The sequence below is a fragment of the Pantherophis guttatus genome, chromosome 12, assembly GCF_059756535.1.
Source record: "Pantherophis guttatus breed Tessera chromosome 12, ASM5975653v1, whole genome shotgun sequence".
Classification (NCBI taxonomy): domain Eukaryota; kingdom Metazoa; phylum Chordata; class Lepidosauria; order Squamata; family Colubridae; genus Pantherophis; species Pantherophis guttatus.
Genome location: NC_142074.1, coordinates 23172978 through 23191817, shown reverse-complemented (window position 1 = coordinate 23191817; position 18840 = coordinate 23172978). Strand labels below are relative to the sequence as shown.

The window sequence follows — 18840 nt, the reverse complement described above, 5'->3', positions numbered from 1 at the left end:
GGAAGAGAAGGAAGAGGAAGAGGAGGTGGAAGAGGATGAGGAAGAGGAAGAGGAGGAGGAGGAAGAGGAGGACTGCTTGGTGGTTTCTTTGCAGATGTTCCATGACCCAACTAGGTGACATGATCAGGGCTAGAAGGGAGTGAGGTTTCTGGAGAGGAGAAGAGGAGGAGGAGGAGGAGGAGGAGGAGGAGGAGGAGGAGGAGGAGGAGGAGGAGGAGGAGGAAAAGAACTGCTTGGTTACTTCCTTGCAGATGTTCCATGACCCAACTAGGTGACATGATCAGTGCTAGAAGGGAGTGAGGTTTCTGGAGAGGAGAAGAGGAGGAGGAGGAGGAGGAGGAGGAGGAGGAGGAGGAGGAGGAGGAGGAGGAGGAGGACTGCTTGGTTGTTTTCTTGAAGATGTTTCATTAACCACACTAGGTAACATGATCAGTCCTAGAAGGGAGTGGGGTCTGCAGAGAGGAGAAGGAGGAGGTCTGTAGGATCCCTGGAAATGGACGACTATGGGGTCCTTGGTGCTCAATGAGCTTGGTTGTTTTCTTGCAGACGTTTCATGACCCAACTAGGGAACATCATCCATGATGCAATCTAGTCGAGTAATGAAACGTCTGCAAGAAAACAACCAAGCTCAGGGAGCATCAAGAACCCCACCGTTAAAAAGGTTCTTGCTGAGAATGCCAAACACATCTGGCGGAATTGATTTAAGGATCGTTGAGAGACCAATTCCTTTCCTTTCTAAAGCTTAGCCTTTGAAATCCATCCCTGAGTGGTCCTTCAAAATCACAGACTCCAGATACCCAGGCTGCCATAGAACCAGCTTTCAATGTGTCAGAAGAATAGTATCCAAGACATTTCCTCATGCTATTTCCTTTTGCGCAGTCTTTGTTCGCCTCCCTTCTGATGGCATTACAAATCTTTGTTTTGACTTGTTTCTTCAATCTTTTTGATAAGCGAAGGCAGATGAATGAAGCCGTCTCATTTGTATTTCCATGCTGATGGGTTGTGGGTTTGTGTGTGTGATTTATATTTTAAAAGGAAGCCTGCTTGCAGTCGATGTGCGAAAATGGAGCATTGGTGGAAGCAGGGGGGAGACGGAATGAAATCCACATCAGCAATTTCCAGAATATCTCATCCTGATAAGAGCTATTGTTGACTTAAGTGTTCCTCCGAATAAAATGCCAATTGCCCGGGCCTTGAAGAGGAAATCAGCACGTTCGCGCAAGATGTCAATTCCTAAAGACGCAATAACAAGTAGTAGTTGCTACTCAAGATTCGCTATCGAAAGAGGGAGAGAGAGAGAGAGAGATAAGGGGTTGCTCCGCTAAATTATGATTTGGGGCTTAAAGTCTTGTTTTGTATTAGACGGCGTTAAGCGTCATTCTGAGATGATAAAACCGTGAGCTGCATAATACGCATTTTTAGCAGCGACACAAAATACAGTACAAGAGGAGGTTGCCGAGATTCCCCCTGCAGTACGATTGAGCTAACCTTGACTGATAACCAACCTCAAGTCAATTCAGTTCCGTTTCAGCCCTAAGGTCAGATACAAAGAAAATATTGACTAAAAATGAGCATTACATCCTTGTGTCTGTATGTGTCTATAAGAGAAGAACATTAATAATCGAGTCTAACGATAATTATGAATCATCATCATTATCATCCTCATTTAATGACCCCATAATCTCTTGCGGGGTGGAGTCTGGGCAACTGGACGGAGCTGAGTGTTTATTGGCCAGATGCCCTTCCTGTTGCCAGAGCGGAGTTACAGTATATTCAGCAGATATATTCTCAACATGGCCAGAGAGAGAAATACCTGCCTCTACCTAGGATCGAACTCACAGCCTCCCGATTGTGAGGTGAGAGCTCCACCTCTAGGCCACCGCACCACTCTCTAACAATAATTATGAATATACTTCCTAAAATAAACCCGAATAAAATATGAGGAGATTTCCCCATTCTAAGTAAGGGGAGGGGAGTATGGTACAAATGGTAGCCTAGAAATGGACAACTTGAGAGCTTAATTTTGAGTCCTTGTCTTGAGTGTTGTAGCATTGAATAGAAATCGCCGTCCCTACCTGGAAATGGATTAATATTTCGGGATATATAAGGGTCTGTCCTAGAGTGCTTATATCGGGAACAGTATAATAGCAGATGGCCTAAAGTTTCTGTTGGACAATGCCAAAAATGCATAGGAGTACCCTCAAAACATCCAAGAAGGATCGCAGAAGGCATAGCATACAGCCTGGTTAAAAATGAAAGTCTTCCACAATTTTAAAATGGGAATGGATGGTAAATATATGGAACTATCTTCTGTAAAAATTAAACCAACTTTCTCCCTCTCCTCTTTTCCTTCCTTCCTTCTATCTTTTCCTTCCTCCCTCCCTCCCTCCTCTCTTTTCCTTCCTTCCTTCCTTCCTTCCTTCCTTCCCTCCTTCCTTCTATCTTTTCCTTCCTTCCTCCTCCCTCCTCTCTTTTCCTTCCTTCCTCCCGCTTCTCTTTTCCTTCTTTTCTCCCTCCCTCCCCCTTTTCTTTCCTTCCTTCCTCCTCCCTCCTTCCTTCTATCTTTTCCTTCCTTCCTCCTCCCTCCTCTCTTTTCCTTCCTTCCTCCCACTTCTCTTTTCCTTCTTTCCTCTTTCCATTCCTCCCTCTTCTCTTTTCCTTCCTCCCGTCCTCCCTCCCTTGCTCCTCTCTTTTCCTTCCTCCCTCCCTCCCTCCCTCCCTTCCTTCCTTTCTTTTTTCCCCTCTCTTCTTGCATCACCCTGTACTAGTCCCAGCAGACCCATTTAACTGTCAGTGACTCAAAAGCCCATACAGCATGGTGGCGAGAAACACTTCCACACTAGCAATATGTTGAGATGATTGCATGCTGTCAATTATCTCATTGATCTTCAAACCTTACTTTTAATAACTGGAAGCATCCTTAAGAGACAGAGATTCTTCTGCTTTCTGCTTAGGCTTCCGACTTCAAGCCTTCCTTGTTACTATGTTCCTGGGAAGAAGGAAAAGAAGAAGGGGGGAAAAAAAGATTCTGTAAAGTCACTTACAGCATCCTTTGCTCTTCCTTCCCTTATAAATTAATGTGGCAAGTTCTGTTTCCTTCTTTAGGTTTCCATCCTAATGCCTTCTGCATCTGTTTTGCCACTGGAGAGTTTTGCCCGGGACTGACCTCCTGACTTGACATGAGCAGAAATCATGAATTAAAACATTGAAATCATTAAAATAGAGAAATGATGGAGGGGAAAAACGTGACTCTGTAAGGGTGGAAGCTAATGAAATGCAAATTGTTGTAACAGCCGTTGAGTCACTTAGAGCCACCGAATCCACTGGCTTTGGAATGAAAAAACAACAACAACTGCACTGTATATTAAGTTAAATTCCTGGTGGAGAAGTCAAGGAGATAGCATTCTCTTTTATAGATAACAGTGTTATGATTCTCTTCTTACCATCCATAGAAGCCAAAGTGTTACAGAAACATATATATATATATATATATATATATATATATATATATATATATATATATATATATATATATATATATATATATATATATATATATATATATATGTAGGTCTTTGGTTATTCGGGTCTTCTCCCACGTAAAATTGGAAGTGTCTTGGCGACGTTTCGACGAAGTCTCATTCGTCATCTTCAGGCTGGTGTTCTCAGCTTCGTGCTTCCAGGAGCAATGTGAGATCGCAGCTGTCTCTTCCTTTTAACAGGAAAGGAAGAGACAGTTAAAAGGAAGAGACAGCTGCGATCTCATATTGCTCCTGGAAGCACGAAGCCGAGAACACCAGCCTGAAGATGACGAATGAGACTTCGTCGAAATGTCGCCAAGACACTTCCAATTTTACGTGGGAGAAGACCCGAATAACCAAAGACAGACACACACACACACACACACACACACAATATATATATATATATATATATATATATATATATATATATATATATATATATATATATATATATATATATATATATATATATATATATATATATATATATATATATATATATATTTTCTGAGGTTTTCGCGGGTGTTTGTATGTAGGTCTTTGGTTATTCGGGTTTTCTCCCACGTAAAATTGGAGGTGTCTTGGCAATGTTTCGACGAAGTCTCATTCGTCATCTTCAGGCTGGTGTTCTCGGCTTCGTGCTTCTAGCGATCACACACATTGCTCCTAGAAGAACGAAGCCGAGAACACCAGCCTGAAGATGACGAATGAGACTTCGTCATATATATGTATATATATGAAGTTGTCTGCTCCTCAATCATTCCTGTTAATCACCTAACCCGGTGGAAGTGAGTGACATCGAGTTGGCCACGCCCACCCAGTTTTTGTGGCTCCCGGTGTTTTCTGTGGGAAACAGATCCAAATGGCTCTTTGAGTGTTTAAGATTGCAGACCCCTGACCTAACCCAGAGGTGAAATGCTACCTGTTTGCACCGGTTCGAGCAAATCGGTAGTGATAAAAGTAGTAAAAAAAAAAAAAAGCTACCTGTTCATCCAAACTGGTATTTATGACGATCAGCTGTGCCGTACGATTTATATTTGTAGAAAATCCTGCTTTCTAGCCAATCAAAATCGCACGGCACACCTGTTCCCCCCCTCACTGTTCTACTTACCTTGTTAAGCTTCCTTTTTCGACACGAGCAGGCATTTGGTCCGCAATGTGCATGCACGCACGAGCAGTGCACATTTGGCGCGCACAATGCATGCGAGGGCAGTGAACTGGTGTCACTCCACGGAGGATTTCACCACTGACCTAACCCAATTTCTCAATCGTCCAGATGGAGACATCTGAAGGTTGTCCGAAGTTTTAAACAAGAAGAAGATAATCCAGTTGCAATGAGTCAACTTCAGACAACCTTCAGACACCCAACCCAATATTATCTGCATTGACTTAACACAGATCTGGGAAGCTGCTCCCCATTAGACATGTGAAGATCCAAGATCAACCTTCCCTTTTTTATCCAAATGCAGTCAAATGTTCACATAATTGTTATTTATTTATTTATTTGTCATATTTCTATGCCGCCCACTCTCCGAGGACTCTGGGCAGCTTACACCAAAGACAGTATACTAAATAGCATATTGCCCCCAACAATCTGGGTCCTCATTTTACCCACCTCGGAAGGATGGAAGGCTGAGTCAACCTTGAGCCGGTGAGATTTGATCCGCTGATCTGCTGAACTAGCAGTCAGCTGAAGTAGCTGCAGTACTGCACTCTAACCACTGCGCCACCTCGGCTCTCTTAGGAATTGTAACCACCCCAATATACTCTATTGATCTTTTTTTTTTTTCAAAGCTGCCATATAATTCATTAGAATCATCTTTAATCGGGGTGAAATTCAGCAGGTTCTGACAGGCTCTGGAGAACCGGTAGTAGAAATTTTGAGCAGTTTGGAGAACCAGCAAAATACCACCTCTGGCTGGCCTCAGGGTGGGGTGGGAATGGAGATTTTGTAATATCTTTCCCCCAAGAGTGGTTTGGGAATGGAGATTTTGCAATATCCTTCCCCCCAGGAGTGGGGACGTAATGGAGATTTTGCAGCATCCTTGCCCTGGAGTGGGGTGGGAATGGAGATTTTGCAATATCCTTCCTCTGGAGTGGGGTGGGAATGGAGATTTTGCAGTATCCTTCCCCTGCCACACCCACAAAGCCACTCCCACAAAGCCACACCACGCCCACCAAGCCACGCCCACCGTAAAAAAAAAATTTGAATCCCACCACTACTTTAGATGTTTCAAATGATTTAAAAAAAAGCTTAATTCTCTGCAATGCTGTGAAATTAGATGAACCAGTCCTTTGGCTCAAGCCTTATCATTTTTCTTGTCAGCTGAATTAATTTGATAAACATGGCTGACTCGGGAATGATGGGAACTGAAGTCCTCGCGGCTTCAATTTCCCTGGGTTGAAAAGACCACATTTGAGGAAGGATTTACATTCAAACATCGCCATGATGAAATTTCTTGGGGTGTGGAAGGAACACGTATGACCCAGCCCTTTGTGCTACCAATTTTCCAAATGTTACATTCTTGTTGGGATTACAATTATTTAAATTTTTGTATACCGCCTGTCTCCCAGCAATTCTCTGTGATTTGAAACCGCGTGCTCTGTTTTCATAGGTTCTGTGAATCAAGGCATTTTGTGGCCCCCGACAGTAAACTATCATTAACTAAGTCATAATTTAGCAAGTCTGAGCCTGTATTTGCATCTATAGGACTCTAGAGTAGAATCATTATTCCGACTTTTTTTCTTTGACTGGGGGATGGAAAACATTTGCCTATTTCATTTCATATTTCATTTCATTTTTTTTAAAAAAAACTTTATTTTATTTTTAAATTTACTCTTCCGTTTTATTGGTGAGTTATTTTCATTTGCTTCGTGGCAAAACCACTTCGGGGAGCATTTACGGCTGAAGGACAGTCCATAAATATAGTTAATAAACAGTCAAGCTGATGGAGATTTCAACTCGAGTGGGGCTTAAATGGTTGAGATTTCTGATAAGGGTCTCTTTGAGACCTCAAACAGGGCAAAACTTTGCCAGAGTTTCTGTAGCAAAGGGCATATTTTAACCTGCTTGACAATAGTCCTATTGATGGGGAAGAGAAAAGTACACAACCGTGGTGCTAATTATAGAAATTGGCTCTCTTACTGTTTCACAGTATATTGTTTCTCAAAATGATTAGTTATTGCTCTGAGTTACCAAGAATTGCGAGGAAGTGAGAAGTTTTATGAGCTTCTGCCCGCCTTGATGCCAGACCTGGAAGGCAGAAATTTCCCACAACACAGGTAATGGTGGCGTAAATCACAGCCCAATCACTCCGTAATCAGAATAGTCCCATTAAACATATGATAGTTAAACATGAATGCATCAGGTTTTATTTAAGAAAATAAAAACGAATAGCGTCACCGTGAACATTAATGTGCCACAGGGGGGGGAAAAAAACCCAAAACCCTGCTGACAGTCCCAGTTTGAGTGCAAAATTCGGCACTCTTCCTTTCGGTTAACTTTACATTTTCACAACTGCTCCAGAAAGAACATTAGAAACATTATATTTTATTGGTGTATTGGTGTATAGAATATATTAATAAAAATTAAAAAAGAAACATTTAATTTAATTAATTTAATTTAATAATAATTTAATTTAATTTAATTTAATTATTTAATTTAATTTAATTTAATGTATATGCTGCCTCTCTCCGAAGACCCAGGGCGGCTCACAATACATTTTGGCCATCACCAAAATGTATTGATTTGCCGGCTGCCTGCAATTTGGCAGTTCGAATCTCACCAGGCTCAAGGTTGACTCAGCCTTCCATCCTTCTGAGGTGGGTAAAATGAGGACCCAGATTGTTGGGGGCAAGAGGCTGACTCTGTAAACCACTTAGAGAGGATTGTAAAGCACTGTAAAGCGGTATATAAATCTGAGTGCTATTGCTATCACAACATTCAATCTTCATTAGATGTAGGAGAAGAGGAGGCAGAGTTAGAGGGCAGAGTTAAGGGTGTCATCAGTCTAGAGTCGTTGCGTTGCCACAAACCATCTAAGCTCAACCCCTCTTGAATTCCATCGACCCTTATCCGATGCCAATTTAGTGTTGAAAACTTGTGGTTGACTCATTTCTTAGCTTGAGCATTTGAACTGCAACCTAACATATGGTCTTGATCCATACTACTTAAAAGATGTTGAGATGTTTACAGTGTTTTACAGCCCTCTCTAAGCGGTTTACAGAGTCAGCCTCTTGCTCCCAATAATCTGGGTCCTCATTTTACCCACCTCGGAAGGATGGAAAGGGGAGTCAACCTTGAGCCTGGTGAGATTCGAACTGCCAAATTGCAGTCAGTCGGCAGTCAGCAGAAGTAGCCTGCAGTACTGCACTCTAACCACTACGCCACCATGGCTCAGAAATGGTAGAGGTTCTCCTGCTTGAGCAGAGGGCTGGACTAGAAGACCTCCAAGGTCCCTTCCAGCTTCTATTCTCTATTCTATTCTTTGTATCTGACATTGCGTTCTTAAAACGACGGACACCCAGGCAGGCTATCTGATCTAACTATTCAGATCCCCTGCCTTATTGTATGTGTCACATCAATCAGACGGAACAATAATTGTTGTGGCTCTGTTGCCTGAGCCTGGGCTATTGACAGATGCAGACTCTGAGAGTGAGGGAGAGGAGTTGGCAAGGCCTCCCTCTCCAGGACCCTCCTCTCTGGCAATTCCTCCGGAGGACACCGAAGGCTTTATCGGAATGCTTGCAGTCTAATCTTTGTTTTGTGTGAGTAAAGTCTGAATTGTCAGCTAGCCACTGGGTTGCTGCCAGCTTTATCTTCAAAGATTTTGTCGTGTGGCTTATTAACTCCAGGCCGTCTGGTGGGGTGCGTGTGTGGGACGGGGACAGAACAATAATAAAGTAACAGTTACGCCAGCAATGAAATTGGCCACTGCCAATCCTCCATGCCTGCCTTGACTTTCTCCAAAACCCAACTCCACCTCCTCCCTACTTTGCATTTTGCTGGATTTGCAATTTAAACTTTATCCCTTCCTTTCCTCCCCTCCTCACCCCCCCCCCGTCTTCCCTCCTTTGGCGGATAGCAAAGCTCCTTTATGCGTCTGTTGGGAGACAGCTCCGAATTCAGCGCTCTACTTACTGCTTATCATACTCAACTGGTAAGCTGTAACAAATTTAAGTACACATGTGTGAAATTCATTAGGAAGTCTTGGCACCAGATAAATTACATCCAAGATAAAGGATGAGTATTAAGAGGCTGTGTTAGATAGGCACCCTGCTGTGACTCTTAAGGAGAATGTGAAGGCTGTTTGGGGGGGGGCATTAGGAGGAAGAGAGATGAAATTTGAGCTGTGGACCTGCATTTCTCAGCTTTGAAAAAAGATGAATAGATTTGGCGAACAACAGGAGAGTTCTCGCCTTTTCCATATTCCTGACAGTCAGAACAATTAATCCGTGGAACAACCTGCCACCAGAAGTTGTGAATGCTCTAACACTGGATGTTTTTAAGAAGAGGTTGGATATCCAACATCTTCTTAAAAACTTCCAGTGTTGGAGCATTCACAACTTCTGGTGGCAGGTTGTTCCACGGATTAATTGTTCTGACTGTCAGGAAATTTCTCCTTAGTTCTAAGTTGCTTCTCTCCTTGATTAGATTCCACCCATTGCTTCTTGTTTTACTTTTAGGTGCTTTGGATAATAGTTTGACTCTTTCTTTTTTGTGGCAGCCCCTGAGATATTGGAAGACTGCTATCATGTCTCCCCTAGTCCTTCTCTTCATTAAACTAGATATACCCAGTTTTGTGTGTTCAACTTTCTGGTAGAGGAATGATGGTGGCCCAGAGGAAACCCATCAAATCATTCTGAATTGTCAGTGTCACTCCGAATGAATGAGTAACAGAATGGACTCTTAGAATAATAATGTGGCCGATGAAGATAGCTGGGCTGGCCTGATTCCATGTTGGTTTTAACGTTTGATACTGATTTTAATTGAAATGTTTTAAATTATGGGCCAAATTTTATTTAATTATTTTTAAAAATTATTTTAACTTTTGTGTACAAATGTTTTTATTGTGGCTGTTCACCGCCCTGAGTTCGAAAGGAGAAGGACGGTATACAAATCTAATAAAAGATAAAGATAAAAAGATGCATGTGTCCCATCCCTTAAAGTCGGTGGCATAGAAAACTTTGTGCCACCTCTCTCTTTCTTCCTCTGGTTTGCTAGAGGTGGCCAAAGCTTTTGCAACCAGGCTTAAAAAAAAATAATAATCAAATGGCCTCCAAAGGATCTGGTTTTTCCATCTAGAAATTCGAAATATGTTTTTTCCCCCTCCCCCAGAGCTCTGTGATATCTATTAAATGTAATATAAAAGAGTCATTTCTCGCTTAAGGATTTTTTTTGTTTTGTTCTCTCTCTCTCTCTCTCTCTCTCTCTTTTTTTTTTGTTCTGAAGGTTAGCTTTAAAGAGACAAAATTTGCTTTCAATAGTCATTATGGTGCTTCTTCTGTTTGAGCTGAATAAAACATTAGGCGGAACATGGTATGCTCATTTCGCCCGCCTGGGTCTGTTTGAACTAGACAAGGGGAAGATTCCTGTTTTGAAAGCAGACACCGTATCGAAATATCTTTTCATAGGACTCTTCTGAGTACATCCTGTATTCTCCGTAAATGGTCTTTGTGGTGCTACAGATCCACGAGAGGACAGCTCTTAAAAGAAACCGAAAGGAACAAATCAGAGTCACTTGAAGTGCTTATCTTATAGGGTGCGATGTCTAGATTGTTGGTTGGAGGCTGAACATTATTCTCAGGGTCTTCGTGGCATTCCAAGTGCACATTCTACTTAAGTCGGCGTAACAGTGACATGTATCTAAGATGTGAACAAGCAATGAGTCAGGAGTTCTCCATTTTTTCAAGAGTTGGTTGGTATTCTTTCAATTCTCTTCAGAATAATGGAATAACAGAGTTGGAAGGGACCTTGGAAGTCTTCAAGTCCAGGGGTCTCCAACCTTGGCAACTTTAAGCCTGGAGGACTTCAACTCCCAGAATTCTATGAAAGAAGGAAGGACCATGGGCCAGACGTGGAGTCTGGGGAAGGCTCAGATGAGGGCTCTGCATCGGAGGCAGAGAAAGGGCCACCTGGGAGGTACGTGCTGCCTCCGGAGCCTCCAGAGTCGGACCTCAGAGAGGCAGGGGGAGCCTGTTCCCAGTGTGTGCATGCGCAGAGCTGCAAGAAGGCAAGAACAGTTAAAACAAAAGGGACAACTCAGAAGTAGGGCTTGGAGATGATTGGCCCCTCCCATAAGACTTAAAAGAGGAGCAAAGGCACATGGGCCTTTGTAGGAAGCAACATTGTTAATTCTGTGCAGTTTAAAGTCTGAAGCTCTGTTTGATTCTGGATTCCGTGTGGCTTTGCCAATTAGGTCTTTGGCAGCATGTCAAGGGAGATAAAGCTGGGTGATTATTAGCCTAATCCCGAAGGACTCTTTACAACTATTTGGGATTCATCTGTGAATGAACAGAATTCACAGCTGTTAAAATAAAACAGGTTTTTGGGACTACTCGTGTGTTTTACTGACTCAGGAAGCCTAGGTCAGAACAGTCCTTTCAGATCTGGACGGTGCCAAGTTAGGTGTATCTAATTGAAATTGAGTTGCCTTTGGCACCACACTCAACTTGAGTTATTCCACGAGATGTTCCTCCAGCATTCCTTTGATCCTTTCTAGGTTCGACTGGACTTTCATGTTTTTCTTTGAAGACATTTTGCTTCTCATCCAAAAAGCTTCTTCAGCTCTGACTGCCATCCATTCCCTACCTTCCATTTCCCCACCATCTTGGGGGGAAAAAGCATCGTTGGGACAACCATGACTTGGATGACTGAGAATCTCCGTAGACACTCATGTTTTTGGTTCCGCGGTAGAGAGTGCCTCTCTCAGGAGCCCTCAAGGACTTGACTTTGGTTGCCCTCTGCCCTTGAGGGGGCTCCTGGGTTGGCATTCGAGCTTGTCTCCATCCGTTCCGAAGAAGTTGTGCTGTGCAGATAAAGAGTTCTCTGTAATTAGAAAGCGGCAGGGGGCATAACAAGAGGCTAAATACATAGCTGTGGTTTTAATTAGACAGCACTTCAAATTAGTAATTGCGGCTTCTGTGAGAAACCGGTGACTCTGTACCGCTGCAAAAGCCCAATGGCTGTGTGGCTTATTCCTCATTATAGCTCGCTGTGTGAATCCTTCAGTAGGTTGGCCTGCTGAGCTGAAAAGACTGGTGTTGAGATACGGTTATTTTCTTTGGGCAAAAAAAAAAGGGGGCTGGAATGAGATTAAATTCATCCCCAGCAGAGACGCGAGGATATATTGTTCTTCGCTACCTACATGTGGTCGTATCTAGAAGGTGAATTAAATCCAGCCATGAATCAAGATCTCTCTCTTTTTTTCTCTCTCTCTCTCTTGGCTTGGCCTACTTCACAAGAATGTTGTTGGACAGAAGCCATCGCAGAACTCCTAGAAAAAAAAACCCATGGGTGTAACAAACAATGACCAAGTAACTAAGGCCGTATGAATATTTTTTTAAAAAAAGGTTTTCCACTTGAGATTTGATTGGCCCCCAGCTCTGCTGGTTTTCCGGAAAGTTCTTAAGACCCTGGCTGATTGCCCAGGGTTGGGGATCAGGAAGTCAGGAAAGTTTAAGTGCTTCATCATTCCTTGGAGGTATTTTATTCTTGGCTGCAAGTTTGTTTTCTTTGGCTCAGGCTGTGGTCCATTTGATACAGTTATTTATATTGTTGGTCAGACCCTAAATTCTTCTCACCTGTGTCAACCCTTTGGGTAGGCCACATCAGGAGCCATGGTTCTCAGGAAGACCTGAAGTCTACTTAATTAATCTTGTAAGTCAGCACAATTCAAAATATCTATCTATCTATCTATCTATCTATCTATCTATCTATCTATCTATCTATCTATCTTTGGTTATTCGGGTTTTCTCCCGCATAAAATTGGAAGTGTCTTGGCGACGTTTCGACGAAGTCTCATTCGTCATCTTCAGGCTGGTGTTTTCGGCTTCGTGCTTCTAGGAGCAATGTTAGAAGCACGAAGCCGAAAACACCAGCCTGAAGATGACGAATGAGACTTCATCGAAACGTTGCCGAGACACTTCCAATTTTACGCGGGAGAAAACCCAAATAACCAAAGACCTACATACAAATACCCGCAAAAACCTCAGAAAACAAATATAGGGCAGCACAGAGTCTGCTGTCTGTCAGCAAGAAACAAAAAGCCCAGAAATGTGTGAATGAGATTTCACAGAACCAGGGCTGTATAACATCTTAGCTTACGTAGGTAAAACCTGGCTAGAAAGAATATGCATATATGCTAAGGTCCTAGAAAGGGTGCAGAGAAGAGCAATAAAGATGATCAGGGGTAGGGACCTGGTTGCGGGAACTGGGTCTGTCTGGTTTGATGAAAAGAAGGACTACGGGAGACATGATAGTAGTGTTCCGATATCTCAGGGGTTGCCACAAAGAAGAGGGAGTCAAGCTATTCTTCAAAGCACCTGAGAGTAGGACAAGAAGCAACAGGTGAAAACTAATCAAGGAGAGAAACAACTTAGAACTAAGGAGAATTTTCCTGACAGTGAGAACAATTAATCAGTGGAACAACTTGCCTCCAGAAGTTGTGGATGCTCCAACACTGGAAGTTTTTGAGAAGTTGTTGGATAACCATTTGTCTGAAGTGGTGTAGGGTTTCCTGCCTGAGCAGGGGGTTGGACTAGAAGACCTCCAAGGTCCCTTCCAACGCTGTTATTCTATTTCTATTCTATTTGATAAGGGAGGCTAAACTGTACGATCAACGATTGAGGGAACTAAGTGTGTCTAGTCTGATGAAGAGAAAGATTGCGGGGGGGGGGGCGGGATGGGACATACTAACTGTTAAAACTTAGTAAATTAGTTATTAAAAGACATGGGGCGGACCTGAAGTTTCCAAGACAATTTAGGTAAGCCCTAGTTTGATAGGGAGAAAGGAGAAGATAACATTTTGAAATCAAGTTACCCATTGATTTTCTTCTCCTAGACAAAAACTCTCAGACCCGTTTCGACACAAATCGTTTTTTACCCAAAAAAATACTGATTTACAGCTACAGCGATTGGTATCCTATTTACTATATTTCTGCGTCACCTAGAAGGGCAGATTATAATTACCCGCATTGATTTGAGCAATTACAGAGCTTCGTTTTTATTAATCCTTTTTAAAAACTTACTAGGAAATAGTAAATGCTATATTGCTTGTTTACTATATAATTATGTTTTAGTAATGAGTAATGTCAGGCTGCATTAGGGTGGTGGGATTTAATTAAACATGGAAACAGCAGTAGAAAGGATTTTTTTTATATATAAAAATAAAAATTAAAGCCAAACTGTTAAAACATTCTAGATAAATAAATTTCTCTTATTAAAATGTCTCATCTACACACAGCCTCCAGTCCTGCTGTTACAGATACATACAACTCAGTGGTGCATTTCAAAAATTTTTACTACTGGTTCTGTGGATGTGGCTGGGTGGGCATGGTGTGGTTTGGTGGGAGTGGCTTGGTGGGCATGGCAAGGGAAGGATACTGCAAAATCCCCATTTCCTCCCCACTCCAGGGGTAGGATATGCAAAATCCCCATTCCCTCCCCACTCCAGGGGTAGGATACTGCAAAATCCCCATTCCCACTCCACTCTGGGGCCAACCAGAGGTTGGCTCTTGATATTAGCCATCATTTAACTTCCAGACTCCTGATCATCTTTGTGGGTGGGTGGGTGGGTGGGTGGGAGGGAAGGAAGGAAGGAAGGAAGGAAGGAAGGAAGGAAAGGAAAGGAAAGGAAAGGAAAGGAAAGGAAAGAAAGAAAGAAAGAAAGAAAGAAAGAAAGAAAGAAAGAAAGAAAGAAAGAAAGAAAGAAAGAAAGAAAGAAAGAAAGAAAGAAAGAAAGAAAGAAAGAAAACAGCCTGGTGAGATTCGATCTGCCAAACTGCTGGCAGCCGGTGATCAGAAGAAGTAGCCTGCACTCTTAACTACTGTGCCACTGTGGCTCTTGATATTAGCCATCATTTAGCTTCCAGACCCCTGATCATCTTTGTGGCTCTTCTCTGTGCTCTTTCTAGGGCTTCACCATCTGTTTTGCATCATGGTGACCAAAACTGGACACAGTATTCCAAATGTGGCCTCACCAATGCAATAGAGAGTGGTACTGGTACTATCATTTATCGTGTTCTTGATGCTATCTTTCTGTCAATGCAACCTTAGGACTGCATTGTCATGTTTTTGGCAGCTGTAACACACCACTGTTCCTCTGCCTCTCTGCTGTCAGCCTCTGGAGGCTCCGGAGTCTGCACCTCACTCCTCCTGGTCCCATCTCTGCCTCTGACGCAGAGCCTCATCCGGGCCTTCCTCAGCCTCCAGGACTGGCCCATGTTCTTCCTCAGCCTCATCGCTGTCCGACTCCGCTGCCAGCACCGCAGGCTGCTGGCGAACCACAACAGTTGGCCATTCCTCCTTATCCCTGATTCTCTGTGTCTTTCCTTAGAAGGAAGGGAAGGAGTAAAAAGACTTGGCAGAGCATTTCAGCCTTGGATAACCTGAGAAATGTCGCCAGCATAAACAGCACGAGAGGCAGTGAACTTCTAGACCTCCACTTTGGATTTGGCTCAGTGCGTTGAGCGACACAAGAAGAGAGTCGAGTTGCAGTGCAACCTCCACATTTTCCGAATGGCTGCAATTAATAATTTGAGGATATTCTAATAGCACTAAGACGGACATCTGAGTTGGAAAACTATTGGGCCATTATTTTTGTTTTCTTATTTGTGATGTGATGTGATGTGTGTGTGTGTGTGTGTGTGTGTGAAGGCCTTCTAGAATCAGACTGCTCTTATCTTTAAATTTCTCAAACGTTCAAAATCTTTCATGGACTGTTTTCTTTCTTTTACAGTTTTAAGAGCGAACAGACATTTTCTTATTTTTTAAGTAAATGCTTATTTATCTCTTTTTTTTTAAAAAAAAAATTGCAGTCACTATGAACAAGATCGGAACGCCCTTAAGAGGAAGGAATGGGAGCGGAGAAATCAAGAAATCCAGCAAGATGAAGACCTCTTTGCATCTGGCTTTAATCTCTTTGGAGAACCGTACAAGGTAAGTCAACGCTGGGAGTTGACATGTTTGACATTCATTGAGTTGCACAAGCAACTTCTTCCTTCTTCTACGTGTTCCTTGCACCTCAGCCCCCATGGGGAAGATCATCCTGCAAGGAACAGGCAAAGGTGGCTGTTGAGAGATTGCTTTCTCCAACTTGAGGTCTTCAATGATGTTGGACATCCATGATGAGTACGTGAGCTGAGAAAAATGGGAAGACTTCAAGAGACCAGCCTTATGTCTATGTTCACATTCACATTATTAGATAATAATATCCTGCCCTCTGTATACATCAGTATTTTTGTCAACCTTGGCAGTTCTGAGGTGTGTGGACTTCAACTCTGGTGAATTTTGAGAGCTGGCACCCACACATCTGAAAGCTGCCAAGGTTGAGAAACACTGCCTAAATTACAGGCAGTCCTTGAAGTTACAACCATTTGTGTAGCAACGTTTTGACGTTACAATGGTACTGAAAAAAGTGACTTATATCTGATCCTGTTTCCAGCCTCCAGAGGGCCTCCGGAGTCTGGGGAGGCCGTTTTCACCCTCTTGGAGGCTCTAGGAAAGCCTTCGGAGCCCACCCCTGGAACCAAACCTTCATATAGTTTGCTCTACATCGGACAAAGATTCGGCCCTGCTTCTTCTTTCCTCTTGTCCTTTGTGATAGCAATGATGCCGCCAGGCTAAATTGGACGCTTTCCCGTTTCTTTCCTCTTTCCAGAAAGCCGAGTCAGTTGAAACCTGCAAAGGTAATGAGGTTCTTCAGAGAAGAAGGTCCTGAGTTGCAAACCACCTGTCCAGCCTCTTTTGCACAAATGCTGCCTCAGCATTTCTGCAAGGCCAGCTGGAGAGGAGAAGAGAAGAACAAGCGAACGAGTGTTTGGCCTCCCAACTCCTCACTCCCTACCCCACTTCCCTTGACACAATGGGTTCTCCTTGTGTTAAGTGAGGAGGGGGAGTGTGTCAAAGCTGGGTTGGGTCATTGTTCATTGTGCGTTGGGTTGACGAAGGTGGGCTCACTACAAAGACTTGATTCTTGGCTGAAATGGGATGTCCTTTTTTTGGCCCCCAAAAATGTCCTCCTTAAGCTTTTCTTTTTTTAACAAAAAAGAAATACAACCACCCATATACACCAAAGAAAACACTGTTTCTTCATACAGTATGAGTCTTCGCTCTACATAATTGATTAAATTTCTAAATAGTTTCCAAATATTTAGAAAGGAAGCATTTCTTTCTTTTTTAAAAAAAAAATGACATACAGATATCATGTTTCCACCTCCAATCCGCTCCCATCTTCTCCTTTCCAAAACTTTATACTCCAACAGAAACATTGTGGTGCAAACAATAAGAGCCTGAGTGGCGCAGCAGACTAATGCTACTGTTAAAAGGTAGTATATAGCTTCCAGCTGCCTGCAATTACTGCGAGTTCAGTTCTCACCAGGCTCAAGGTTGACTCAGCCTTCCATCCTTTCTAAGGTAGGTAAAATGAGGACCCGGTTTGTGGGGGCAATAAGCTGACTTTGTATAAAATCTACAAAAGTATGAAAGCTATTGCTTAACACCTTGTAAGCCACCCTGAGTTTCCGGAGAAGGGCGGCATATAAATCAAAATAAAAAATAAAATAAAATATACAACTCCAAACAAAAGGATTTTCTAATCATCCTGATGAACATCCAAGTTGAGATCAAGCAAAGCAGTGGTGTGTTGTTGTTTTTTTCATGCAACTCATGAACCGACTACAGAAACCTCAGTTCCTGTAGTCTACTTATGAGGAGCAGCTATCCGGAGTGCAGATGGGCAATCTCAGCATCTCTCCTTTATCTGGAGAGATAGCGTTGGCCAGAGATTACTGTCCAGCTGCTGATCTCCATCACAAAACTCCTTGAGGGACATCTAGTTCTCCATGAATCCTCACCAGAAGCCCAAAAGGGGTTGAATCGTTTTACAAGATCCGCAACTAAGCATTATTCTCCAGCATCTTGAGAGAAGATAGCAATAGCAATAGCACTTAGATTTATATACCGCTTCATATTGCTTTACGGCCCACTGTATATGGAGATTCTCAGTCATCCAGGTCTTGGTTGTCCCAGAAGTCTTTTTTCAAGAGGCAACTGGACTTTCTGGTTTTTTTCTTCGAAGATGTTTCCCTTCTTATCCATGACTACAGACTTTTAGCTATACAATTTGGGATGGACACCCTCGGAATGGGGTGGGAGTAGGAATGGATTTCCAGAAAGGAAAAATTGCAGACTACAGGAACCAGGAGCGCTACTCAGGTGACCCTGAGGACATAGATAAACCTTCAAATGGATGCAAATGAGTAGCTGCCTGCAAGGAATAGAAATCCTTCCATTCCCCACCGTCCAGTCAGAGCTGAAGAAGCTTCTTGGATGAGAAGCGAAACGTCTTCAAAAGAAAAAAACAAGAAAAGTCCAGTTGCCTCCTGAAAAAAAACCACCTTTGCATCTAATTATCTTGTGTTCTTTGTTTACAAGGACAAATAAACATGCATAAGATATATTTGGATCGTACTTGTAGGAACCTATTTATCTGAGGAATTATGTACGGTATCAAATAGTTTTGGAAGGCTGGTTTCCTTTTTCCTTCCACCAACTCTCAGAACTCTTCTGGTAAACAATCAGCTTTCTTTAACCATCATAGTTCCACCAATTGTTCAGATGTAGTTTCCTTGCTCATCTGAACACTCACCCTGTACTACAGGTATAATCCGTAGACCAATGTCCCATCTTTTAAATGGCCTTTCAGAAAAGGAGAAGGGAAAAAAAAAAGAGAGAAGCCACAGATAAAATCCAGGCAATTGAGTAAGAAGTACACAGGGAATGAAAACACAATAATGCCAAAAATGAGTCAGAATTTGCCTAATAATTGCCGTGCTTTACAGAAAGTAACTGTGAATCATTGATTTGCAAAAACACATGCTGTGTGGTTCCAGAAAATAAAGGCGACTGAATTTTGCAAATACAGCTGACAACTGTATTTATATCTCCTCTTTGATTCTTTTTTTTTAAAAAAAAGCTCTCCTGAATGCTCATTTTGAAAGAAATTATGAAGTAACCAAGCTGGACGCAGGCCAAAAAAAAAGCACCTAGAATCAAATCTTTAGTAGTCCGGGGCAACTCAGAACAATACAAAAAAAG

At 42.5% G+C, this 18840-nt stretch overlaps 1 protein-coding gene across 1 annotated transcript in view; it reads left to right on the top strand.

Moving 5' to 3' along the window:
* Positions 1-18840, top strand: part of AFF2 (ALF transcription elongation factor 2) — a 287858-nt gene that overhangs the window by 73525 nt on the left and 195493 nt on the right. The window contains exon 2 of the mRNA XM_034438607.3: positions 15561-15681. Within this exon, the coding sequence (XP_034294498.2) occupies positions 15561-15681 (121 nt within the window). The remainder of the gene's footprint in view (positions 1-15560; positions 15682-18840) is intronic.